At 41.6% G+C, this 27,751-nt stretch overlaps 2 protein-coding genes across 4 annotated transcripts in view; both read right to left on the reverse strand.

Annotated features, from left to right (window-relative positions):
• Positions 1-6,329, reverse strand: part of sarnp (SAP domain containing ribonucleoprotein) — a 67,532-nt gene extending 61,203 nt beyond the window's left edge. The window contains exons 1-5 of one of the 2 annotated variants that reach the window (XM_090205596.1): positions 6,220-6,329; positions 3,264-3,363; positions 2,701-2,738; positions 2,495-2,568; positions 2,088-2,139 (exon numbers count right to left, since the gene is read on the reverse strand). In XM_090205596.1, the coding sequence (XP_090061722.1) occupies positions 2,088-2,139; positions 2,495-2,568; positions 2,701-2,738; positions 3,264-3,363; positions 6,220-6,252 (297 nt within the window). In that variant the 5' untranslated portion in view covers positions 6,253-6,329. Of the gene's footprint in view, positions 1-2,087; positions 2,140-2,494; positions 2,569-2,700; positions 2,742-3,263; positions 3,364-6,219 lie in introns of both variants that reach the window. The other variant, XM_021569047.3, reaches the window with a different exon arrangement.
• Positions 6,330-10,434: 4,105 nt separating this feature from the next.
• Positions 10,435-25,864, reverse strand: LOC110494209 (cyclin-dependent kinase 2). Of its 2 annotated transcripts, none has more exons than XM_021569045.3 (7): positions 25,224-25,864; positions 13,356-13,433; positions 13,144-13,261; positions 12,776-12,946; positions 12,512-12,613; positions 12,215-12,418; positions 10,435-10,930 (listed from the first exon to the last, which is right to left on the reverse strand). In XM_021569045.3, exons 1-7 carry the CDS (start codon positions 25,337-25,339, stop codon positions 10,826-10,828), a joined length of 894 nt encoding a protein of 297 aa, XP_021424720.1. In that variant the 5' UTR covers positions 25,340-25,864; the 3' UTR covers positions 10,435-10,825. The 2 variants fall into 2 exon arrangements, with proteins under 2 accessions (XP_021424720.1, XP_021424721.1); XM_021569046.3 differs by lacking the exon at positions 25,224-25,864 and adding an exon at positions 14,108-17,236.
• Positions 25,865-27,751: the final 1,887 nt, after the last annotated feature.

The following is a 27,751-nucleotide window of genomic DNA, read 5'->3' on the forward strand; positions in this document are numbered from 1 at the left end:
TCCAAAGGTGCGTATCAGTGGCTTATATGCATAGAGCTGCTAAATGTGTTTTTGTTCATTAACTGTCAATTACCATGAGACCAGCATTCTTTTTGAATGACAATAACCGGCTGAAGAAAATGTCATGACTGACACAGCCCTTACTCGAAAGCAGAGGTTGACCGATTATGATTTTTCAACGCCGATACCGATTATTGGATGACCAAAAAAGACAATACCGATTCATTGGCCAATTTTTTTTATTTTTATGTATTTGTAATAATGACAATTACAACAATACTGAATGAACACTTATTTTAACTTAATAATACATCAATAAAATCAATTTAGCCTCAAGTAAATAATGAAACATGTTCAATTTGGTTTAAATAATGCAAAAACAAAGTGTTGGAGAAGAAAGTAAAAGTGCCATGTAAGAAAGCTAACGTTTCAGTTCCTTGCTCAGAACATGAGAACATATGAAAGCTGGTACTTCCTTTTAACATGAGTCTTCAATATTCCCAGGTAAGAAGTTTTAGGTTGCAGTTATTATAGGAGTTATAGGACTATTTCCCTCTATACCATTTGTATTTCATTAACCTTTGACTATTGGATGTTCTTATAGGCACTTTAGTATTGCCAGTGTAACAGTATAGCTTCCGTCCCTCTCCTCGTTCCTTACTGGGCTCGAACCAGCAACACAACGACAACAGCCACCCTCGAAGCAGCGTTACCCATACAGAGCAAGGGGAACAACTACTAGAAGGCTCAGAGTGAGTGACGTTTGAAACGCTATTAGCGCGCGCTAACTAGCTAGCCATTTCACTTCGGTTACACCAGCCTCATCTCGGGAGTTGATAGGCTTGAAGTCATAAACAGCGCAATGCTTGACGCACAACGAAGAGCTGCTGGCAAAACGCAATAAAGTGCTGTTTGAATGAGTGTTTATGCGCCTGCTTCTGCCTACCACCGCTCAGTCAGATACTTGTATGCTCAGTCAGATTATATGCAACACAGGACACGCTAGATAATATCTAGTAATATCCTCAACCATGTGTAGTTAACTAGTGATTATGATTGATTGTTTTTTATAAGATAAGTTTAATGCTAGCTAGCAACTTACCTTTGCTTACTGCATTCGCGTAACAGGCAGTCTCCTTGTGGAGTGCAACGAGAGAGAGGCAGGTCGTTATTGCGTTGGACTAGTTAACTGTAAGTTTGCAAGATCGGATCCCTAAACTGAAAAGGTGAAAATCTGCCATTCTGCCCCTGAACGAGGCAGTTAACCCACCGTTCCTAGGCCGTCATTGAAAATAAGAATGTGTTCTTAACTGACTTGCCTAGTTAAATAAAGGTATATATAAAAAATATAAATACAATTTAAAATACGTTTTTTTTTATTTTATAAATCGGCGCCCAAAAATACCGATTTCCGATTGTTATGAAAACTTGAAATCGGCCTTAATTAATCGGCAATTCCGATTAATCGGTCGACCTCTAGTCTAAAGGGATATGTCCATTCTATGAATTATATTTCTATTATTTAAATTTTACCCACCCTGTATTCAAGAGTATGCTGTGTCTCAACCGAAGGCAGGCACAACACAAACCCCTGAGATTTCATAAAATAGGGTCTAATCTACAAAATATGGGAAAATGAAAACATCTGACTTTAGGTGTTTTTAGATAATTGATGTTAAAGGAGAAAAAAAAATGAATGTTTATTTATCTATAAATTATTAAATTGCTTGACAACCGTTTGTAAGCTTTTAAATTTTATAAAACTCAACTGTTTATCTTTTCCACTGATGAAGACATGGATGTCTCATGGTAGGGTGGGGTATGCAAAATGACTTTTTAGCACCTCCATCACCTAAATGTCTTGGCTTTCAGTTCCAAAAAGTCACTTTCTGACCACTTCGACCATGGGCAAATATATATAGAAAGTTTCAGTCAGATCAAATGGGCTGAGTCAAAACTGATTGAAATGAAATGGAATGACCCAGAGCTGATGAGTAGAACATTGTGGAAAACAAGATTTTAAATCTAGCTATTTAATGCAGTTATTGTGTGCATCATGCACACAATTAGAATACTGTACTACATACCTCATCCGCAACTGATGGGGCAGTGATTTTTACAACTTTCTTCTCAGCATCCCTAAAGCAAGACAAAATGTAAAGTTGAATAAACTATCTAGTGGAAAACTTTGTAAACCTAGCCTGCCCTCTATTGGTTAAAAACAATCCACTGCACGTCCAGTGAAATAATCCCCCAAAGACATCTTGTACATACCGTATAACAACATAAATTGATCATGACTGACATTCAAAGACTAAAAAAGGAAGGTGCCAACATCAAACTTTATCTTAACATGTTGAAAAACTGCTGAATTTGCCATGAGAATCACGATAACAATGATTAGGCTATGCCCACTTCAATCACATAATAACCACCAGTCATTAAGACATGAAACATCCCATAGGTAGGTTTGAGTAACAAATAGAGTACTGACTTTTCAGGTACAGCTGCCTTTTCTACTGCCACTTCTGCAGGTGTTTCACTGATTTCCTCCTCTTTAGGATTGTCCTGTAAATATACACCAAGCATGTAATCAGCACAATTTTAAATATTCTGAAATATTATAAGAGTAAAATATTCTGAAAAAACAAGTCAGCTTTAAACAATGATATTTTTATTAAACATGTTTCACATGCTTACCTCCAACTCTCCCAAAACCTCCTCTTCGTTCACCTCATCTTCTGGAACATAAAAGGTCAAATGCAAAATGTTTCTCACATTTTCAAGACAAGTTGGCTGTAAAAACAAGAATATTTAACCGAGCATAGTACAGAAGAGAATGTATACCCCATCTGTTGGAGAGAATAATGCTACATACATCTAACCAACCAAGGTTCAGTTATTGGAGAAATCAAGACATTTCATGATAACATCCAAGAAAGAGTAAGGTTTATATTGCAGTGGTTTTGTTAAGCTGAGTTCAGAAACAAATCAAGAGAAATGTCGATATTAGGGAAAGTGTTTGTTACTGAGCAAAAATAAAAAACCACAGACATACCGACACCTAAACATGACAATACATTATGCTAATAATTGGAATTGAAGTGAACTCCCCATCACATCATTCACAGGGCAGGGGAACATTATGCCTTCGTACGTCATTGATTATTTTTATTTTTTTTTACTAATTTAGGCTACATTTTACAATCAGTGCTGGTAAGAAAAGAGTAAGTGTTAGTGGAAGAAAGACAAGTCCATCATACCGTGCTCCTCAAGGTACGCCTGCAACCGGCCAATAAGGTCACCTTTGTTTCCTTTCACGGCCAATCCCCTCACAGCACACTCCTGCTTGAGCTCAGCCAACTGAAGAAGGTAGGGTCGACAAATGTAGAAGACTTTTAGTGAAGAGCGTATGCATATAATACAATTAACATTGATTGTAGTTATAGAAAAAGGTCAACTACAAAAAAATGACTAAATCAGTCATAATAACATGGCTACCACATAAGTAAAGAGTTTTGGCACAACAATGCAGCCATTGGCAACAGACCTTCTGCCTGACGTAAAACTCAATGCAATTGGGTTTCCAGGCAAGGGAGAAGGCAGTTTTCAAGAGCTAACACACGATGTCCACCAGGTGCATATGAGTTTTGTTTTGCTGGATGTCAAGCCTGCATTTTCCGTACTTGACACACGTTCTTCACTTTTCAACTAGCTAAAAGTCTGTGTATACCTTCGTTTGTACAACCGCACAGTAAAGCAACCAGTAGTTGAAAAAATTGAACGTATGCGGTACACAGAACACATTGCAGCCTAGTGCGGCATTCCCAACGTATCTTTGTGGACTATACCATTGACGATGAATGATTTCCGCTGCAAAGACTTCGATGCATCTGGTGGACATGAGGTGTTAAAGGCTCTGTACGGTTCATCTGTTTTCTGCATTGGCCATACAGCATTTATGGTGATACGGTCAGTTGTGGAAAAAATACTAAATTGTCATACTTGAGTAAAAGTAAAGATACCTTAATAGATTATGACTCAAGTAAAAGTCACCCAGTAAAAGTCTAAAAGTATTTGGTTTAAATATACTTAAGTATCAAAAGTACATGTTATTGCTAATATACACTTAAGTATTAAAAGTAGCTGCTTTACAAGTGGGATGCACTGTTGAATGCTACATCCAGAGGGGTTCGTGCCGATTGTACAGAGATGGTGACAGCCGGTTAAATGGCATCCCTTGACAAGGCAAGAACAAGATGCATGTCAGGAGAAGTGCAGTATTATCATAAGGAGATGTATACTTGGAATACGGAGGAGGAATGGAGGGAAAAAGAGGCAGAGGAGATCTACGAGAGAGAGGGAGGAAGAGGGTGAACTTGAGTCAGGAAAAATGTCAGAAAAGGGGAGATGGTTTGTTAAAGAATGGTAGGAAGTGTAAGCAGAGTGAGTTGAAGACAGGAGGAGAAATGGTAGGTGTGGTGAAGTTCTCAGAGGCTGAGGCTTGCACCAAGGGTCTTTGACAGTAGGAGTGAAGTTTTGGGGAAAAAAATGGACCCTAGCCTTTTGGCTGAGCCAAAAGATTGATTTGTTTTGCTCTCAAGAAAAGGCTGCCATTGAAAGGAATGATTACTGGGGTAGCGGTAAATGTGAAAGCTGACCAACTGAGGGGAAGATTCCAGTGTTTGTGATGCTCGTCGTTTGGTGAGACACAGACAGGGTGGTGTGAGTGGTGAAACAGAAGAGTCAGTCTGTTCTTTTGAGTTTTGATGTTGAGTCTTTGGCCGACAAAGTGATGTTAGGATATATAAGTTATCCTGTACGAGCTTTTGTGCCAAATACATTACATTGTTACAGGTGTCAACCTTATGGGCATGCGGCAGCAGTGTGTAGGAGGGAGGTTCCTAGGTGTGAGAAGTGTCCAGAAGGGCATGAGACAAAGGAATGTGTAGAATTGGGGATAGTACTGGTATGTGTTAATTGTAGGGCTGCCCATGGGGCTGGGGATCAGAAATGTCCCGTGCAAGAGAAGCAGGTTGAGTTTTCCAGGGTTAGAGTCATGCAGAAGTTGTCATATGCTGAGGCAGTGAAGAAAGTTGAGGAAGATGGGTCAAGTGGGAGGGATCCTGAGGAGTGGTGTGACTAGTAATTCTGTACCAGTACAGGTGGATAAACTAACAAGTGATATGTTTCACTAAGATTGTATTTTTGGCGTTTTTATTAACTGTACTGCAGGGATGGAATTTAAGTTGCGGAAAAGAGGTTCTGGTGGCAGCTGCAGAGAGACTTGACAGGGTGTTCATTTTATTATTTAACCAGGCAAGTCAGTTTAGAACAAATTCTTATTTACAATGACAGCCAATCCCAGCCAAATCCTAACCCGGACGACGCTGGGCCAATTGTGCACCTCCCTATCACAGCCGGATGTGATCCCGCCTGGATGCAGTGTCTTAGACCGCTGCACCACTCAGGAGCCTGTTAAGTGGTGGTATTCCATACTTTCAGACTGTTGGCCTGAAGTAGGACTAAATATGTTTAAATAGTGGAGTATGTTTTTGTTCTGTGTGTGTAGCATTAGATGGTATGGTATTTTTATTTTTTTTCAAGCAACATTAAAGGGATCTATATTTCAGTCTAGTAGGTGGCAGTAATCCAACATTTATTGGATGCCAACCGCCGTTAAACCTCCTAGAGGAAGAGGAAGCATCGCCGTGCGAAACTCGATTTGGCCTCCACAAGCCACCCGAGGCGTCTCAATCGTGTCGCCCTCTGTACGGAGCTTCCGCTCGCATTGCCAGACCAAGCATAAATCGGCTATAAAAGCTGTATATACCAATTGTGTATTACAGCCTGATTAATCAAACTAGGTAGCTACCAGAACTAGCTAAGAATACAATAACTTTGCTAGGTAAAATGTATTTATTAGCTAAATTAATTCGTGCAACTAGCTGGTCAAATGACGACGCTCTCGGTTATTTCATGTTTTACAGTAACGAACGTGCGCATGTTAGCTAGCTAACACTAGCAGACAGCTGTGTAAGGTAGCTAGCTTCCATTTGCAGGCAAATCACACGGAGTATTACTACCGCACAACTACATTATCTAGTGAGTGGAGTAGTAAACCGTACAATACGTAAATTACTTATACATTTTACACGATGCCAGACTATAAGGAATTACGTATGTATTGGATTTTATTCCTTTTTAAATAGTTCTCACCTTCAATTTCTGGAGTTCAACAACCCCAGCCATCTTGTTTGTATAGGGAAAGCGCGGAAGAAAATTATCCAATGGTAATGCGTTTTAGTGAAAGGCGCAATAAAACGACCGATGATTGGCTATACGCCGCTTATACTCGTGAAATAGTAGCAATGTTCAGTGGTGCTGCCATCTGCCGAAACTTTGTGTGAAGATTTTTTACTTTCTTTTTTTCGTCATTCCCACAGCAACTACGGTTGCTTTTACACTGGCAGCCCATATCGTATCCTTTGCCAAAGTATTGGTCTTTTGACCAAACAGATCAGATCTTTTGTCAATAATTGGGCAAAACATCAGAATTGGGCTCCCTGTGTAAACACAGCTAACTAAGTGATTTATAGCTACACTAAATCAAATCTTATTTGTCACATGCAACAGCTTGTAAGCAGGAATAAGGAAGATAGAATTATGGTCACTATATATACAAAAGTATGTGGACATCCCTTCAAATTAGTGGATTTTGCTATTTAAGGTACACCAGTTGCTGACAGGTGTATACAATTGAGCACACAGCCATGCAATCTCCATAGACAAACATTGGCAGTAGAATGGCTTTACTGAAGGGCTCAGTGACTTTCAATGTGGCACCGTCATAGGATGCGACCTTTCCATCAAGTCAGTTCATCAAATTTCTGCCCTGCTAGAGCTGCCCCAGTCAACTGTAACTGCTGTTATTGTGAAGTGGAAACATCTAGAAGCAACAATGGCTCAGCCGGGAAGTGGTCCCCGGTTGCAACACTCACTATGTAGTTCCAAACTGCCTCTGGAAGCAACATCAGCACAATAACGGTTAGTCAGGAGCTTCATGAAATGGGTTTCCATAGCCGAGCAGTCGCACACAAGCCTAAGATCACCATGCGCAATGCCAAGCGTCGGCTGGGGTAGTGTAAAGTTCGCCGCCATTAGACACTGGAGCAGTGGAAATGCATTCTCTGGAGTGATGAATCATGCTTCACCATATGGCAGTCTGACGGGCGAATCTGGGTTTGGCGGATTGCAGAAGAACGCTACCTGCCCCAATGCACAGTGCCAACTGTAAAGTTTGGTGGAGGAAGAATAATGGTCTAGGGCTGTTTTTAATGAATCGGGCTAGGCCCCTTGGATCCAGTGAAGGGAAATCTTAACGCTACAGCATACAATGACATTCTAGACGATTCTGTGCTTCCAACTTTGTAGCAACAGTTTGGGGAAGGCCCTTTCCTCTTACAACATGACAATGGCCCTGTGCACAAAGCAAGGTCCATACAGAAATGGTTTGTTGAGATCAGTGTGGAAGAACTTGACTGGCCTGCACAGAGCCCTGACCTCAACCCCGTTGAACACCTTTGGGATGAATTGGAACGCCGACTGCGAGTCTGGCCTAATTGCCCAACATCAGTGCCTACCTCACTCATGCGCTTGTGGCTGAATGGAAGCAAGTCCCCACAACAATGTTCAAACATCTAGTGGAAAGCCTTCCAATGAGAGTGGAGGCTGTTATAGGAGCAAACTCCATATTAATTTTCATGATTTTGGAATGAGACGTTCGACAAGCAGGTGTCCACATACTCTTGGTCATGTAGTGTATATTGATGCTGCATTCATAACCAAGCGGGAAAGTTATTAGTTGTGATGTCGTAAATACCATTTGGATGCATTCACATGCTTTGAACTCCGTGAGAAACACTGATTGGCTAATGGATAGCCTCTGCTGAGTCCCCAACAAACAGATGTTCCGGTTCCGGGAAATGGAAAGACAGCCTGTAACACGACTTCCACTTTTGGACATTAGCGAGGCGACACTCCATCTTAACTCCTCCTCCCCATTTACTGGATTGGTTCAAACGTGCAGAAGAGAACTTCCCCAACAGTTTCAGGTGTTTCTTTTACGCCTGCTATGTTAGATTAGCTAATGGCCTACCAGCTATTTATTTGAAGTGTTTCTAAAACCCCCTATAGAAAAAAATGATGGAAAAACAATTGGAACCATTTCCCTGTTTGACCGCTAGGTTTTATGGGTATTATGACTCATTCTGTGGTACTCTATGGTCCCACCTGATCTTGCTTCCTCCCACCTGCCTTCCATATTTGAGGACACGTGTTTCCATTGTTAGAGCGTCACTCGACTGTCTTCTCAATATAATAGAAAATATTTGATCGAGCCCAAAACCTAATTTAGGGCCAATCTCGCCCTATGCATTTGTGGAGATCTGTGTGGATTCAATATATGAAAGCAATATGATAATCATAACCTCACCTTCTGATAGGCTAGATGGAAGTTAAGCCATATTGCTTATAAATCAATCAAATCCTCTCACAAGTGCATAGGGTTAAGGAGTTGATTTGGGATTCGGACTTATGCTGCGTTCATAACCAAGTGGAAAGTGGGAATTTGTCAGTTGTGAAGTTGTAAATACCAGTTGGATGCATTCACAGGGGTTACAACACAAAAATCCCATGACTGAAACTTAAGTCGATCTCAGATCTCTAAGTTGACCTCGCCTTTCATCTAATAAAAGCCATGACCATCATGCCTTTAGGGTAAGAGGATCATTTTGCACATGTATTAAACAGCGAATTTGACCAACTCAAGGGGGTCCGGGATCCTCCCAGAGATAATTTTTATGCAGGACTGATAAACTCAGGTCTGGAGACTTTTTAAAAGGACATTCTACTTCAAAGTGAATGATAATAAAATGTTGACACCATCTAAAACATAAATTCCACCTCCAGAAATGGGCCCAATAACATATTGTACCATGCATATAGCCTGTGCATAGTCTATATTATCAGATGTGCTTTTAGCAATAGGCATTATGACCTGTAGGACAACTGATGAAGCATAGTGCCAATAAAAATGTACCTAAGCTGAAGCATGCATTTTGTCCATCTGCATTTACCCCCATTGGACACAACATCCTGATTATTAATAATAAAATACAAACATAATATTGTTTGTTTCTGTTAGAAAGTATGTCATTGCCCTGTTAAGACATTGCCCCTTTAAGAGCTGTTGTGCAGCTGCATCTAAACCATGCTACGCTACAGGACGCTAATCCGGACGCTTATAAAAAAAAATCCTGAGAATGCTGTTCATTGACTACAGCTCAGCATTCAACACCATAGCGCCCATAAAGCTAATCACTAAACTAAGGATTCTGGGACTAAACACCTCCCTCTGCAACTGGATCCTGGACTTCCTGACGGGCTGCCCCCAGGTGATAAGGGTAGGCAACAACACATCTGCCACGCTGATCCTCAACACTGGGGCCTCTCAAGGGTGCGTGCTTAGTCCCACCCTGTACTCTGTTCACCCACGACTGTGTGGCCAAACACGACTCCAACACAATCATTAACTTTGCTGACGCCACAACAGTGGTAGGCCTGATCCCCGACAATGATGAGACTGACCTCCTCCCTATAGGCTGAGACCTGGCAGTGTGGTGCCAGTACAACAACCTCTCCCTCAATGTGAGCAAGACAAAGGAACTGATCATGGACTACAGGAAAAGGCGGGCCAAACACACCCCCATTAACATCGATGGGTCAGTAGTGGAGCGGGTCGAGAGTTTCAAGTTCCTTGGTGTCCACATCACCAATAAACTATCATTGTTCAAACACACCAAGACAGTCGTGAAGAGGGCATGACACCCTTTCTCCCTCAGGAGACTGAAAAGATTTGACATGGGTCCCCAGATCCAATTTCGGAATATTTTTTTAAACACACATGATAGCTGTACTTTTAGTTTATGGTTTAAATCAAATAAAATGTATTTATATAGCCCTTCGTACATCAGCTGATATCTCAAAGTGCTGTACAGAAACCCAGCCTAAAACCCCAAACAGCAAGCAATGCAGGTGTAGAAGCACGGTGGCTAGGAAAAAGGCAGCTTGTTAGCCATATTGATGTTTCTCAATGAGTTCAAAGCATGTGAATGCATCCAACTGGTATTTACGACTTTACAACTAGTAAATTCCCACCTCCCACTTGGTTACGAATGCAGCATAATTACTAGTTGGAGGGCTCATCTAATGGATTTTTACCAGCTGTATGTGGTAAATTCCCACTTGGTTATGAATGCAGAATTATTCAGATTTCCTATGTCAAGGCTAGATAAAAAAAAATCTGCTAAAGATTTACTGCCAGTGAGTTTATAACACAAGCCAAATTAGTAATATTCAAATAGTTTCACACAATAAAGCTCAAACTAATTTAATCAACTTTTTATCATAAATTATGCAATGAACAAATAAAGATCTTGCATCTGCTAAATGACTAAAATGTACACAAACCAAGTTAACCCTTTCAATACACATAAAATGCTGAAACAACTGTAGAGTTCATTCTCTATGACATAACAGGCACTCATAGCTGTAGAGAAAAAAACTCACAGAACATCCAATTTATACAAATGCTGGTTTTTGGCTGCTAGAATGATTTTTGGAAAGGCATCCATATTTCACTGTGATCTCTCCCATCTCCTGGACTGTAGTATTCAGGTGTGGATAAGAGCTGGGGCAGTCCTCCTGCTCAGGGATCTCTCATGGAAAGACCCTGGGCTATGTATTGTTCCTGTCAGTTTGCATGTCACAGTCGTAGGTGTGGCATTGGCATGGTGACATCACGGAAAAAACGATGGACGAGGGCATTTTTGGCAGATATCCTCTTGTTTGGGTCATAGCTCAGCATTTGCTGGAAAAATAAGAAGAACAAATACGTCATAAAAAGGGGCATATCGATTACGTGTCATAGGCCTATGTGAAAACAAAAAGCTCTGAGCACAAATTTCAATTAATTATATTTCATTAACCGTATTAATAAAAGAGAAGAAAACGACCGTAAACTCTGCCAGAGAGAACTTCTGGATTTATACTTTAGGCATCCTACAGCCATAAGGACTTAAGGAGGATTTTGATATGAGGGTCATGTTGTATTTCCCATTGTCATCATCTTAGCTTCACACACACATTCATGATACCCCTAGTGGCCCGATACTTCCGGCAGGTTACCTTAACCTAGTTGTTTTATTAGATTTCCCCTGGTTCTACATTTGTATATAGTGTTGTATATACAGTATATTCTTTTTGCAGCAGTCTTTCGGCTTTCTTTGAGAGACTGGGTTCCTTATAACAGCACCACATTCCCTGTGTTTTGTTCTAGTATAAATAAATCTATATCATGTTCTGTTCTATCCTGTATTTCTATCTGATATTATGACATCTGTGGTAATCTAAAGTACCCAAAAGAGCCACTAGGTGTCTGCAATTACCTCTGGCTCGCAGTGTGACCTTATCTGTCCCGCTGTTGTTTGTTGAGACATGCTCTAATCAAGGGAGACTGACCGAAAGCTCAGCTATAATTAAAATACATTTGCATCTGACTGAAACCTTTTTCCTGTTCCTCCAGTTTTGCCTCCAGCACTTTCACAAATCAGCTTTGGATGTGCAGTAGAGTCTGCCTATTATTAACCTTATTGGTACCAGCCTATTACCAAAACATAATTAAAAAGTGGTCAATGTTGTTAAGAGTTCTAACCCTGGGCCTCCTGAGTGGCTCAGCAGTCTAAGGCACTGTCCATACAGACCGGGATTCGGTCACAGGCTGTATCACAACCGGCCGTGATGGGGAGTCCCATAGGGTGGCGCACAATTGGCCCAGATTCGTCCGGGTTAGGGGAGGGTTTGGCCGGGGGGGCTTTACTTGGCTCATCGCACTTTAGCGACTACTTGTGGCGGGACAGGAACCTGCAGGCTGGCCACGGTCGTCAATTGAACACTGTTTCCTCCAACACATTGGTGTGGCTGGGTTCCGGGTTAAGCGGGTGGGTGTTAAGAAGCAAGGTCTGGCAGTTCATGTTTCGGAGGACGCATGACTCAACCGTCGCCTCCCGAGCCCGTTGGGGAGTTGCAGCGATGAGACGAGAAAAGGGGGGTAAAATACAAAAAATAAATATATATTTAATAAAAGGGTTGTCACCCTGAGCAGCTCTCTCCCGTCCTCGTCCAGTGGGGGAACCACTTTGGACAGCTCCTGTCGGGCCCACTTGGGGAAGGAGGGCTTGTAGTCAGGCATGGAAGTGACCCCTGGCCAAGCCACCTCGTCCGGTGTGCCCAAGGTACGGAAGATCCGGAACAGCTGATCGATCTCTGAGTCGCCTGGAAACAAGGCCCTCCTGGTTATCTGAAGGAAGAATTGGAAGGTTTGGACATGAAGTGAGACCTTGCTTTATAAACGTTAAAGCTACAAAATAGTATAGCCGGAGAATACATTTACCATTTCAGCAAAAATACAGCCCAAACTCCAGATGTCAACCGCTGTGGAGTAGTATTTGCAGCCCAAAAGAATTTCTGGAGCTCGGTACCATAGAGTTACCACCTGAGAAATGCTAAAATGTTAGTTTCCCCATCATGGGTTCAGAAATCATTTAAGATGCTTACAGAAGCATAACACAAGTGAAACACTAAAGACCCATGTTGTTAGCCATTGGCCAACTAAAAACCGCACAGCAAATTACAGTGTGGTGTATGTATGCTTCACCTCATGAGTGTAGGTGCGGACAGGCACCCCAAAGGCCCTAGCTAGGCCAAAGTCAGCCAGCTTGATCTCCCCCTGGGCGTTAATGAGAAGGTTCTGGGGCTTCAGGTCCCGATGGAGAACCCTGTGGGAGTGACAGAAGGCCAGGCCCTGCAGCAGCTGGAACAGGTAACTCTGCACACACACACAAAACAGACACACCTAATTAGCTTAAGAGAGACAGTCAGACAACCTCGTAGGTTTCCATATTGTTTTCATTTAAAAATGTGACAAAATATATGTAGCACTGACAGACATTGGGGGGGTAATTCACTTATTTAGAAGCCTCACACCCCTAGTCTGAACACATTGGATGTGCAGTCTGTGCATACCTTGACAAGTGGCAGAGAGATACCAGAGACCGAGGAGTCCATGAACTTCTTAAGGTCCTGATGAAGGAACTCAAAAACCAGGTACAGTTTGTTCTCTGTGTGGATGACATCACAGAGCCTGTCGGTGTGAAAATACATAGAGATGTCAATGTAAGCACAATTTAACAGAGACAGTTGATGTTTAACATAATAAGTAGCTCAATTGTACATACTTGACAATATTTGGGTGGCTGAGCTCTTTGAGGAGCGATATCTCTCTGATGGCAGTGCTTGGTACTCCCTCTGTTTCCCTAAGAAAAAGACATATAGCTACGACAGTCACACAATATCATCCCTTTACTCACACAGACACTAGCTAGGTTTCCATCCAATTGGTGACAGATTTATGTGAATATTCTAAAATCCACATAAAAATGATTTGCACATTTTCCCACCAGTGATGTGTTTCCATCAAAATAACTTGCAGATAAAAGGCTGTGCATCATGACATAGTGCACATAAATACTTTTTGATGCTAAATTCCAGAATAAAAAAAATACAAATTAAATGGGTTTCCATCGCAATTTCAACTCTACTGATGGTTTTCTCACAAATATGTTGTGTTATATAGTCTGGTATTGGCACTTGCGCTGATGGCTAGAGCGCATGTACAGCCTGCATGAAAATATTATTATGGACAAAAGAGCGAGACTATTTGTCAAATGGCATCAAGCATTAATTATCATGTCACCAGAATAGGACCATTAATATTTATTGGAAAGGAGCATCAACCTTGCACTTTCACCACCTTGTGAAGTTCATCATAATTGATTATATCTGTAGCCTAATAAACTGCATCCTTTCCCAACAAGTTGTAGTGGAAGGACCACATGTCATTGCGTGACTCCAAGTTTACTTTGATATAATTAAGCAATAAGGCCCGAGGAGGTGTGGTATGGAGGTGTGGTATATGGCACCAACTTACTTCACCATAGGGATGATGCCAGGTTTCCTCTAGGTGTGATGCTTGGCATTCAGGCCAGAGTTCAATCTTGTTTCTCATGGTCAGAGTCCTTTAGGTGTCTTTTGGCAAACTCCAAGCGAGCTGTCATGTGCCTTTTACTGAGGAGTGGCTTTCGTCTGGCCACTCTACCATAAAGGCCTGATTGGTGGAGTGCTGCAGAGATGGTTGTCCTTCTGGAAGATTCTCCCACCTCCACAATAAACTTTAAAGCTCTGTCAGAGTGACCAAGTTCTCCCCCGATTGTTCAGTTTGGCCGGGCGGCCAGCTCTAGGAAGAGTCTTGGTGGTTCCAAACGTATGCCACTTAAGAATGATGGAGGACACTGTGTTCTTGGGGACCTTCAATGCTGCAGAAACGTTTTGGTACCCTTCCCCAGATCTGTGCCTCGAGAAAATCCTATCTAGGAGCTCTATGGACAATTCCTTCGACCTCGCGGCCTAGTTTTTGCTCTGACATGCACTGTCCACTGTGGGACCTTATATAGACAGGTCTGTGCCATTCCAAATCATGACCAATCAATTGAATTTACAACAGGTGGACTCCAATCAAGTTGTAGAAACATCAAGGATGATAAATGGAAACAGGATGCACCGGAGATCAATTTCAAGTCTCATAGCAAACAGTCTGAATAGCAAAGCATCAGTTTACATTTTTTGAATAAATTTGCAAATGCCTGTTTTCGCTTTGTCATTATGGGGTATTGTGTGTTTGATGGATTTAAAAAAATAAATCAATTTTAGAATAAGGCTGTAACGTAACAAAATGTGGAAAATTGAATCAAATGCACTGTATAATAGATGTGTACACAAAAGTATGTGGACACCCCTTCAAACTAGCGGATTCAGCTATTTCAGCCACACACATTCCTGACAGGTGTATAAAATCGAGCACACAGACATGCAATCTATATAGACAAACAGTATAATGGCCTTGCTGAAGAGTTCAGTGACTTAAATGTGGCACCGTTACAGGATGCCACCTTTCCAACAAGTCAATATATCAAATTTCTACCCCGGGCAACTGTAAGTGATGTTATTGTGAAGTGGAAACTAGAGGTAGGCCGATTATGATTTTTCAGCGCCGATAGCGATTATTGGAGGACCAAAAAACCCGATACCGATTAATCAGACTATTTTTTATTTTTGGGGGGTAATAATGACAATTACGACAATACTGAATGAACACTTATTTTAATAATACTTTATAATACTTTATAATACATCAATAAAATCAATTTAGCCTCAAGTAAATAATGAAACATGTTCAATTTGGTTTAAATAATGCAAAAACAAAGTGTTGGAGAAGAAAGTAAAAGTGCCATGTAAGAAAGCTAACGTTTCAGTTCCTTGCTCAGAACATAAGAACATATGAAAGCTGGTACTTCCTTTTAACATGAGTCTTCAATATTCCCAGGTAAGAAGTTTTAGGTTGTAGTTATTATAGGAATTATAGGACTATTTCCCTCTATACCATTTGTATTTCATTAACCTTTGACTATTGGATGTTCTTATAGGCACTTTAGTATTGCCAGTGTAACAGTATAGCTTCCGTCCCTCTCCCCGCTCCTCCCTAGGCTCGAACCAGCAACACAACGACAACAGCCACCATCAAAGCAGCGTTACCCATGCAGAGCAAGGGGAACAACTACTAGAAGGCTCAGAGCGAGTCACGTTTGAAACGCTATTAGCGCGCACTAACTAGCTAGCCATTTCACTTCGGTTACACCAGCCTCATCTCGGGAGTTGATAGGCTTGAAGTCATAAACAGTGCAATGCTTGACCTGCAACGAAGAGCTGCTGGCAAAACGCACAAAAGTGCTGTTTGGGGGGATAGGAGGGACGCCATGTGCGAATGATGTGTTTTCCGTTTGCTCCCGTGGTATTCTTAAAGTTTATGTGAATTTTTCAGCAGAACCGTATTTTTTTTCAAATATTAATTTGGTGATCCCTTTCCGTAAAAACCAAGACTACTTTGCTTCCAAATGTCAGCATGTCGACCAAACATAAGGCCAAAAGCATGACTTTGAGAAAACCAGGCCTACAAGACCCGCTCTCATCACCGCCCTCTCCTGAGTCTGAGGGCCCGGGGACGCACACTTTACCCGGGGGTGCGGCTTGGCCTGGCGGCGCTGAAATGAACATTCGAGGCCATCAAACTACTACGCTCTGAGATAGTTGAAATGAAAACACAGATGGTTGCTACGATTGAGGACAGAATACAGGAGGTTTCTGATATTTTAAAAGCAGATTTAACCATCCTGCGGAACGAGACTGTGCCAGCAATCACATTACTCAAAACAACAGCTGCGTCACTCACTACAACGATTGCAGCACTGGAGACCTCCGCTACTAATGTCTCCGACTTAACTACATCCCTGGAGGCTGAAGTTAAACGCCTAGCTGCGGATTTGAAAAAGGTGAAGGAGAGCTGTGTGAGTTTAGAGGGATTCTCTCGCCGCAATAATCTGAGACTTGTATCGGTCCCAGAGTCAGCGGAAATGCATCGCGCCACAGATTTCGTTTCAGGGCTGCTGAAGGATGTTCTTGCTTTAGATGAAAAGCCCCTGATTGATCGAGCCCACCGGTCGCTGCGCCCAAAGCCCCGGGATGGGGAGAGGCCCCGTGACATAATTCTTCGAGTGCACTTTTTTTCATGAGAAGATGGAGATCCTCCGACGAGCCCGCAATACCACTCTGAGCTTTCAAGGACAGAGCTTCTCCATCTACCAGGACTACTCCCCCACTGTTTCCAGGCAGCGCACAGCTTTCGAACAGGCCAAACGAGTACTTCGGGACCATCCAAGTGTGAAGTATGGACTGCGATTCCCGGCCCGTTTATGGCTATCTCATGAGGGTAAAGACTACACATTTGAATCTCCGGATGAGGCTATGGCTCACATTCAACGTCACATCAAGAAGTCTTGAACATGCTCACAGTTCAGCAACTGTTGCTTGCGAACTGTGGATAGTAAGTAACCCACCTGTGGTACAATTATGTTTAGATATAACAGGCTAGTCTTGTATAGTTGGCGAAACCATTCAGGCTTATTTGATGTGATCTAATGTTTTGATCATCTAGTGTGCGTGCCTTACAAGCATTCAGTCATTTTAATTTAATTGTATTAAGGTTTTACTTAACTCCTGTGTTTCTAGGCTGTCTCGATCACCTATTCCGTTTGATTACACAGTGTCTCAAAATATTTTTGGTTATTTGTTTACTGCATCCGTTTGCATTGACCCAGTAAACAGTAAATGTCTCCCGAGGCTACACGGTTTTTGGGGTCTCACTTAAAAGTTGTGAGCGTCATTTACGCCCAGCAAACATTCTACGTTGCGCACACATAGTTTTTTGGTATTGTTTGTAAGCTGTCTCAGTCAACTAGACTACTATTATAATTACTATTATTTTTGATTTCCTTACTTCAAATTAGATTTTTGGCTGAGAGCCTTTATACATTTTACTTATTTTCTCTCTCAATGCCTGTTATAAGACTGGGAATATAACTATATAAATCTACAAGTGGTGCTTTTGTCATTCCGTTTGCACAAGGGATTCACCTTTTTTTTATTTGAAAAGAAATACATAAAAATCTTTCTTTTTGCTGCTTGATCCACTAACAAAACGCGACTTTAAAGAGCGGGACTATGGGTTTAGGTTTAAGACTGCAATCTCACAGACATACTGTGCGAAGAGAACATGTTCTATTTAGGCTTGTACCTCGTTTGGGGAGGTATTGTCTGGGATGGGGGGAGGGGGTGGGGGGGCAGGTTGAATTGTTCAGTTCTAATGTGGTCATTCTGTCTTTTTAGTTTTTTTTTCTGTACTTTTTCCAAACATCTACCACCGTACATTATTACTCTGAGACAAGTTATTCTGGGGGTTTTGGGCGCTCATTGCTTTTCCATTCTATGCTCTAATGACAGGGTTGAATAACGGGAATGCCCAGAGGGGCCGAAATAATGCGTTCAAGTACATTTCATGGAACACCAAAGGGGTTAATAACCCGGTGAAGCCTAAGAGGGTGTTGACACACATAAAGTGCTTGAATGCAAATATTGCATTTCTACAAGAGACTCACTTGAGGACTGGTGAGCAATTTAGGATGCGTAAGGACTGGGTTGGTCAAGTGTTCCACTCGAACTTTCATAGTAAATCAAGAGGTGCTGCTATTCTGGTTGATAAAGCTACTCCCTTTGTAGTTTCTGAGGTTATTGCTGATCCTAAGGGACGATACGTCATAGTAACCGGTGAACTGTTTTCTACCCCTCTTGTTTTGGCTAGTGTTTATGCTCCCAATTGGGATGACACAAGTTTCATTTCTTCCTTTCTGTCTGCTATTCCCAATTTAGATTCTCATTTGTTAATTTTAGGGGGGATTTCAACTGTAAAATGTCCCCAGTTCTTGACAAGTCCTCACAAACAAATACAGGCCCATCTAAATGTGCCCTACTTATTCAATCCTTTCTTCAGAAATATGCTATGTTTGAGGCCTGGCGTTCCCTACATCCTACAGATAGACAGTATTCCTTTTATTCTCATGTTCATCAAACATACTCCCGGATTGATTACTTCTTTTTGGACAAAAAACTTCTGCCTAACCTTCGGCAGTGTACTTACGAGAGTATTGTTATCTCTGAACATTCACCATTAGTGCTTGAACTAGAGTTTCCCCAGCGACCTCCTATGTGTTATCAATGGCGTCTCAACCCCATTTTACTCTCAGATAAGGAGTTTGTCAATTTCATTTCTTCTGAAATCACCTTATTCCTAGAAACTAATTCAACACCAGGTATGTCCTGCTCTACCATATGGGAGTCTCTCAAAGCATACCTACGTGTCCAAATTATTTCTTATACAGCCAACCAAAACAGAGTTCGCTCTCAGTGACTTCGGGACCTGAGCGAGTCCATAGCCACATTGGATGAGAAGTATGCTACGGATCCTTCCTCTGATCTGCATAAAGAGCGCCAACTACGCCAATCTGAATTTGATGAGCTTTCTACCAGGCAATCTGAACAGTTACTCTTGCGAGCACCATACAAAGTCTATGAACAAGGTGACAAGGCCAATAAACTCCTTGCGCATCAGATCCGTAAATCTGAGGCCTCACGTTTAATCCCACAAATAAGGACCCCGTCTGGTGCCACCACAGTTATACATAAAGAGATCAATGATCAATTTAAACAATTTTACTCTGCGCTATACACCTCTGAATCCCCTCAAGACCCTTTGCTGATTGACTCCTTCTTTAATGGCTTGGTTATGCCTTCAATTGATACAGACTCCCATGACTGTCTAGAAGAAGAATTTACGCTTGAGGAGATTGCAACAGCAGTGTCCGCAATGAAAAGTGGTAAATCACCAGGTCCGGACGGTTTTCCAACCGAATTTTACAGGACGTTTTCTGGTCTGCTTTGCCCATTCTTGTCTCAACTATTTGCAGACTGCCTTAATACTTCAAAGCTACCGCCTAGTCTTTATCAGGCTTCAATTTCATTACTATTAAAGAAAAATAAAGACGCCCTGGAATGTGGATCCTATCGCCCAATCTCGCTTTTAAAGTGTGATTACAAAATCCTAGCTAAGCTTTTAGCCATCCGCATGGAAGGCTTGCTGCACCAAGTAATACACTCTGACCAGACTGGCATTGTGAGAAATAGGCATTTATTTTTCAATTTAAGGCGCCTTACTCCCCAGCGTCGGGGGACCCGGAGGTGGTGGTCTCACTTGATGCCGAAAAAGCATTTGACTGCGTTGACTGGGATTACCTAACAGCTGCCCTTTATAGATTTGGCTTTGGCCCCAAACTCATTGCGTGGATAAAGATTCTTTATTTTTCCCCCATGGCTTCGGTACGGACTAATAACTTGTCCTCTGACTATTTTCCCTTGCACCGCGGATCCAGACAGTGTTGTCCACTCTCCCCCTTGTTGTTTGCTTTGGCAATCGAGCCTCTCGCCATTGCACTACGCTCTAATGATGCCATTCAAGGTATAATCAGGGCGGGCTGGGAGCAGAAAGTCTCGCTATATGCTGACGACCTCCTTTTGTTTATCTCCAACCCTGATACCTCATTGCCACGTGCCCTATCTGTTCTTAAAAAGTTTGGATCAATCTCAGGGCACAAGCTGAATCTAGGCAAGAGTGAGCTTTTTCCGGTAAACAAGGCTGCTTTAAAGTGCTCGTTTACAAGTTATCAGTTTAGGATTGTCCTGGATCAATTCACCTACTTGGGAGTAAAAGTGACAAGGAAATATTCAAATTTGTTTCAGGAAAACGTTGTTACTCTAGCAGACAGTTTGAAACAATCTTTTACTTTTTGGAATTCCCTACCCCTTTCTCTTATCGGAAGGATTAATGTCATTAAAATTACTGTGTTGCCCAAATTTTTATATTTATTTCAATGTTTACCCATTTTTATTCCAAAATCTTTTTTTATTTCACTGGATCAAACATTCATGCATTTTATTTGGGATGGCAAGGTACCACGGATTGGTAGAAAACATTTACAGAAGCCTAGGTCATTGGGGGGTTTAGCTCTACCAAATTTTCAGACATACTACTGGGCTGCAAATTTCAGAGCCCTTCTGTACTGGCTGCAGACTGATCCTACTGGCCCTAGACCACTCTGGGTCCAGGTGGAGTCTGAATCGTGTAAACCTGCAGCACCTTCCTCTGTGTTGTGCTCGTCTCTCCCAGTGTCCCTAGGCAAAATGTGTGTCAACCCAATTGTAAAGCAGTCTCTTAAAATTTGGAATCAGTTCCGTTTAGCCTTTAGCCTCCGAGGCTTTTCTCTATCAGGCCCAATCAATCAGAACATTTTATTTCCTCCATCTTTGAATGAAGGGGCTTTTGGCATTTGGCACTCACTAGGCCTCTCCTCGCTAGCCCAATTATTCTTTGATGATACATTTGCCTCTTTTTCTCAGCTGCAGGAAAAGTTTAATCTCCCCCAATCCCACTTTTTCTGCTATCTCCAGACTAGAAACTTTGTCAGAGGTAACACACCTGGATTTCCCAATAGGCCTGCAAATACAGCTATAGAGAACATCTTGGAGTTGAACAAGCTTCCTAGGGGCGCAATTTCAGATGTATATGCAATCATTCATGAGTTACAGAACCCTTCTTTGGTGCCTTTAAAGACTCAATGGGAAAAGGATTTGGGGGAGGAACTTGGGGAAGACGCCTGGGAATCTGTGCTGCACAGGGTGCACTCGTCCTCTTTTAACACTAGACACAGCCTCATTCAATTCAAGGTGGTTCACCGTATCCACTGGTCGGAGGCCAAACTTGGAAGAATATTCTCTGATTTTGATCCTACCTGTGTCAGATGTAAAGTGGAACCAGCCACACTGTTGCATTGGTTTTGGGGCTGTCATAAACTGTCAGGTTTCTGGGAATTAATATTTAAATGTTTCTCTGATGTATATGACACTGTTATAGATCCGTCTTTTTTGGAGTACTGCCCATGGGTACCCCCCTATCAAGAATCCAGTCGGACACTGTTGCTTATACAAATCTTTTAGCTAGACGGCTAATACTACAGAACTGGAAGATGGCAGCTCCCCCATCTTATAAATATTGGGTGAGAGATGTGTTGTGCTCTCTGAAACTAGAAAAAATTCAATTCAATTCAATTCACGTGGGAACCCCAAACTGTTTAATGAGGCTTGGGCTCCATTCCGGTCTTACTTTAAACAGTCCATCCTCTGATGGCATTCCAATTAAAACTAAAATAAGTCTGTATTTGACCCCCCTGTGACTTAAGGGTTGGAGGAGCTTCTCTCTGTGTTTTTGCTGGGGGGGCATTAAGGTCCATGTGCTTATTGATTGTGACCCGCGGATGCCTTGTTCATCTTGACCGGGCAGAGACTGAAGTGTGAGCTTGTTTTTCCCAGTTATTTTTACATTTTGTTCACGCCTACATGAATAATCATTCTATTTTTTTTTTTTTTTAAGCATTGTAAACGTTATTTTTGGTCCAGTGGATGGTCGGTCTGTGGCCATGACTGTCTGTGAGTGGTTGCATTTCTCCACCCTTATCCCTTGACTGTTTACAGGAACAATGGTGAGGTGTTTGCTCTGTCCCTGTACTATAGATTGCCCTTTAACCTTTGTAGCCTTCTGCCTGATGTGTTTAACTTGTCTAAAGTATGGTATCTTTAAAGCTATTTTTTTTTCTAGTTGAGTATATTATTTATATTGCTTTGTGTTGTCTTGTCTGTGTGTGTGTGTGTGTGTGTGTGTGTGTGTGTGTGTGTGTGTGTGTGTGTGTGTAAAACTTAATAAACAGAGTAAAAAAAAAAAAGTGTTGTTTGAATGAATGTTTACGCGCCTGCTTCTGCCTACCACCGCTCAGTCTGATACTTAGATACTTGTATGCTCAGTGACACGCTAGATAATATCTAGTAATATCATCAACCATGTGTAGTTAACTAGTGATTATGATTGATTGTTTTATATAAGATAAGTTTAATGCTAGCTAGCAACTTACCGTGGCTTACTGCATTCGCGTAACAGGCAGTCTCCTTGTGGAGTGCACAAGGACTAGTTAACTGTACGGTTGCAAGATTGGATCCCCCGAGCTGACAATGTGAAAATCTGTCGTTCTGCCCCTGAACGAGGCAGTTAACCCACGGTTCGTTCCTAGGCAGTCATTGAAATTAAGAATGTGTTCTTAACTGACTTGCCTAGTTAAATAAAGATTTAAATAAAGGTGTAGGAAAAAAAATTGTTATGAAAACTTGAAATCGGCCCGAATTAATCGCCCATTCCGATTAATCAGTCGACCTCTAGTGGAAACGTCTAGGAGCATCAACGGCTCAGCCGCGTAATGGTAGGCCACACAAGCTCACAGAACGGGACCACCAAGTGCTGAAGCACGTAGAGCATAAAAATTGTCTGTCCTCAGTTGCAACACTTACTATCGAGTTTCAAACTGTCTTTGGAAGCAACGTCAGCACAAGTACTGTTCGTCGGGCAGCCACACACAAGCCTAAGATCACAATGCCAAGTGTTGGCTGAAGTTTTAAAGCTCGCCGCCATTGGACTCTAGTGGTGAATTACGCTTCACCATCTGGCAGTCCAATGGACGAATCTGGGCTTGGCGGATGCCAGGAGACGTTACCTGCTCTGTGGCAACAGTTTAGGGAAGGCCCTTTCCTGTTTCAGCATGACAATTCCCCCATGCACAAAGCAAGGTCCATAAAGAAAAGGTTTGTCGAGATCGGTGTGGAAGAACTTGACTGGCCTGCACAGAGCTCTGACCTCAACCCCATCGAACACCTTTGGGATGAATTAGAACGCAGACTGCGAGCCAGGCCTAATCGCCCATCACCAGTGCCTGACCTCACTAATGTGCTTGTGGCTGAATGGAAGCAAGTCTCAGCAGTGCATCACAACCGCAGACCATGTGTATGGCGTCATGTGGGAAAGTGGTTTGCCGATGTCAGCTTTGAACAGAGTGCCCCATGGCGGCAGTGGGGTTACCGCATGGGCAGGCATAAGCTACGGACAACGAACACAATTACTCTTTATCGATGGCAATTTGAATGCATAAAATGCTGTATTCTTATTTGTATTAGATTTATTTTATTTTATTGTTGCATGTTGCATTTATATTTTTGTTCAGTATAGTTGTGATTCCAATGGGATTGCAATAACTTGCCTAAATTCAAGGACTTAGAGGACATATGCCTATTCTGTGATAAGGGGAAACTATTATACACTTTGAGTGTGACAGTTATTTTGGAGAGAGATAATATTTGTATTTATTTAAGTAATAAGACCAGACATGTCCCCAAATCCAGAACAATTGTACAGTATTATATAGAGCCCTATAGAGCCCTTATTGCATGGAACTTCCATCTCATATTGTTCAAACAAACACCAAACCTGTTTTTTTTTTTAAACAGATAAAGCAACACTTCACGACACGACGCCTCTCCCCTATTTGACCTAGGTAGTTTGTGTGTATGCATTGATTTGTAGGCTGTATGTAGTTCTGTCCTTGTCTATTGACGTTCTGTATTATGTCATGTTTCATGTGGACCCCAGGAAGAGTAGCTGCTGTTTTTGCAAAAGCTAATGGGGATCCTAATAAAATACCAAATAAGACCCATGTATTTTCAATGAAAGATGTTATTATTTAAATGAAAACAAAACTACTGAATTAGTCGTTAATTTCTTCATTCTCTCTGGTAAATGATATATACTGAGAAACTAATATTTGAAATCTGTCCACAAATGAAATATATTTTTACTAGAAATCCTGCTTCTAGCTTGCTGAATCATCTTTGGCTGAATATTTTTATGGGATGTCCATGTGTCCATTTATATTGCATTTATCTTTTTAATCCCAGGCCCCCGTCCCCGCAGGAGGCCTTTTGATGGACCGTAATTGTAAATACGAATTTGTTCTTAACTGACTTTCCTAGTTAAATAAAAGGTTAAATAAAATTAAAATAAATGTGACCAATGCCATTTTATAGCAGTGCCAGTAGCTGTCATTACAGTTACTTGTTTGTCATACAAAGCTATATAGCTAGCCAGCCTGGAAACTCGACGTTTGACTCATTCCTACCGCCAAAAATATCAACCGGTAATGTATAGGTTCCCATCCAATTGGCGACAGATTTTCACCAGTGGTGTTTCCACCAAATGGAGTTGATGCAGATAAAAAAAATCAACCGGTAAAGTAGCTATCATTTTACTCAACGTTCTGGCTAGTAGCACCCTGATTCAAACGCAAATTTCAGCCCGATGTAGAACTCAAAGCAAATTTAACTACGGGTTTCCAGGCAACTAGCAAGCTTAGAGTTCGCTAGTTATTAACTATACTTACGTGACCTACTTTCAAGACTCACTGGTTATCAATTCAGGTCAAATAACTAGCTAGGGTAGCGACATAGTTAACAAGGTTAGCTAGGAGCAAGCAACTGTGGAAATGGAAAGCATAGTCACATCGGGACTAATGTTACTGTGAGGAGTCAGTCAGCTGCTTGACCGGGCTACAATTAACGTTAGATGGCTAACGACACTTCGGTAGCCAGCTAATTTTCAGTCAGACACCACTTACGTGTCTAGTCTGATTTTCTTGAGGGCAACAGTCTCTCCCGTGACTTTGTTCTTTGCCTTGTACACCACCCCGTACGTCCCTTCTCCAATCTTTTCCACTTTCTGAAATAATTCCATGTCACACGAATTCCGTTTGGCTAACGTTTCAAACCGATGTGATGTTTTAAACAAAGAAAACCGTTAACTCAACTTCAAACTAACGTAAGCATGCGAATTAAGTAAATTGTGTTGGGGGGGGGGGATTTGTAGCGGGAACACATCAGGATTACCCATAGACTGTAAAAAAGTAAAATTCCACAATAAATAAAAGGGATCAATTGAGCCGGGTGTAACTCTATAGTAGTAACACTTTCCACTCAAAACAAAAGTAACAGGTCCCGCGTTGTTTATGCCACGCCCCGGAAAAACGACAGCGACGCGAACCTTTTCAATATACGACCAATCACTGACAGCCCAATGGTTAAAAACATGTAATAATAATATGACTGACAGCCCAATGGTTAAAAACATGTAATAATAATATGACTGACAGCCCAATGGTTAAAAACATGTAATAATAATATGACTGACAGCCCAATGGTTAAAAATATGTAATAATAATATGACTGACGCGCCCACTCAGCACAGAAACAAACGCAGAATGGGTGGAACATGGATTTTAGCTTTAGGAAAGCTTCTCTGGCAGTCGCGTTTTTGTGAAAGGTTCAAATTTGAGGCGCTTATAATCGCCCGCCTTCAGTTGATATTCAAATGTTGATCTTCCCTCCGGAGATTTGTAAATTATTGAATTAAATAAAGTAGCTAACAATATACTCTTATTTAAAGACTGTCAACTCTGTCTCCTACATTTGGCTGATGCCTATGTCATCATTCCATTTGAAATGGTAAATAATGATTGAATGACCCTCCCTCCTCTTGCTCTCTCAGGTTACTGTAACCACGTTTCCATTCGTTGTGTTTTTATGCGAGTAAAGTCATACCATATGCAAAAAATCACGACAGCTGTGATGGAAACAGGACGTTTTGGTACACTGTTATAAATGCCGACAGATAATGAATTTGTTCATTTAACCTGGTGGGATCTTTTTGTGCCGGTAAAATTAATTATGGAAGAAATGGCAGTGGAAACGCCTTTATATTGATATAGCAACCATCATATCGAACTTAACTTGGAGTCACATGATGATATGGTGTGTGGTCCTCCCACTATGACTCGGGAAAACAGTGCAGTTTATTATGCTACAGATTAAATAAATTATGAACTTCACTGGGTGGTGAAAGTGCACGGTGATCCAGATGCTCCTTTCCAATAAATATCGAGGGTCTTATTCTGGTGACATGATGATCAATGTTTGACTGCCGTTTGACAAATAAAAATATTCTTGTTCATATCCATAATAATCTCATCATGTAGTTTAGCCCCTCCATACAGACTTCTCGCACTATTTGGGAGCTGTTGATTAGAGCGCAGGTGCCAAGACCAGAGTAGGCACATTTTCTATTTAACGCAGTCGTTTTTGTGACAAAACTATAGGTATAGTTGAAAATGCAATGAGAATTTACATGAACATTTAATTGAAAAAGTACATGTTGTGTGCACTACGTCATCACGCACTGATTTTGTGTGTTTCACTTCATCACGCACTGATTTTTTATCTGCATCAACTCCATTTGGTGGAAACACAATTGCATGGGAACCTAGCTAGTGTGATTCAGTGTTGTTTCAAATCAAATCAAATCAAATCAAATTTTATTTGTCACATACACATGGTTAGCAGATGTTAATGCGAGTGTAGCGAAATGCTTGTGCTTCTAGTTCCGACAATGCAGTAATAACAAGTAATCTAACTAACAATTCCAAAACTACTGTCTTGTACACAGTGTAAGGGGATAAAGAATATGTACATAAGGATATATGAATGAGTGATGGTACAGAGCAGCATAGGCAAGATACAGTAGATGGTATCGGGTACAGTACAAATGTACAAATGAGATGAGTATGTAAACAAAGTGGCATAGTATAGTATAAAGTGGCTAGTGATACATGTATTACATAAGGATACCGTCGATGATATAGAGTACAGTATATACGTATGCATATGAGATGAATAATGTAGGGTAAGTAACATTTATATAAGGTAGCATTGTTTAAAGTGGCTAGTGATATATTTACATCATTTCCCATCAATTCCCATTATTAAAGTGGCTGGAGTTGAGTCAGTGTCAGTGTGTTGGCAGCAGCCACTCAGTGTTAGTGGTGGCTGTTTAACAGTCTGATGGCCTTGAGATAGAAGCTGTTTTTCAGTCTCTCGGTCCCAGCTTTGATGCACCTGTACTGACCTCGCCTTCTGGATGATAGCGGGGTGAACAGGCAGTGGCTCGGGTGGTTGATGTCCTTGATGATCTTTATGGCCTTCCTGTGACATCGGGTGGTGTAGGTGTCCTGGAGGGCAGGTAGTTTGCCCCCGGTGATGCGTTGTGCAGACCTCACTACCCTCTGGAGAGCCTTACGGTTGAGGGCGGTGCAGT

The sequence above is a fragment of the Oncorhynchus mykiss genome, chromosome 17 (genome assembly GCF_057628025.1).
Source record: "Oncorhynchus mykiss isolate SJ-2025 chromosome 17, ASM5762802v1, whole genome shotgun sequence".
Classification (NCBI taxonomy): Eukaryota; Metazoa; Chordata; class Actinopteri; order Salmoniformes; family Salmonidae; genus Oncorhynchus; species Oncorhynchus mykiss.

Coding starts and splice junctions, on each gene's coding strand:
- LOC110494209 (XM_021569045.3), bottom strand. CDS start 25,339: ATGGAATTATTTCAGAAAGTGGAAAAGATTGGAGAAGGGACGTACGGG. Junction 12,614..12,775: donor TCCGCACCTACACTCATGAG/GTGAAGCATACA, acceptor AGCATTTCTCAG/GTGGTAACTCTATGGTACCG. Junction 12,419..12,511: donor GCTGTATTTTTGCTGAAATG/GTAAATGTATTC, acceptor TTCTTCCTTCAG/ATAACCAGGAGGGCCTTGTT.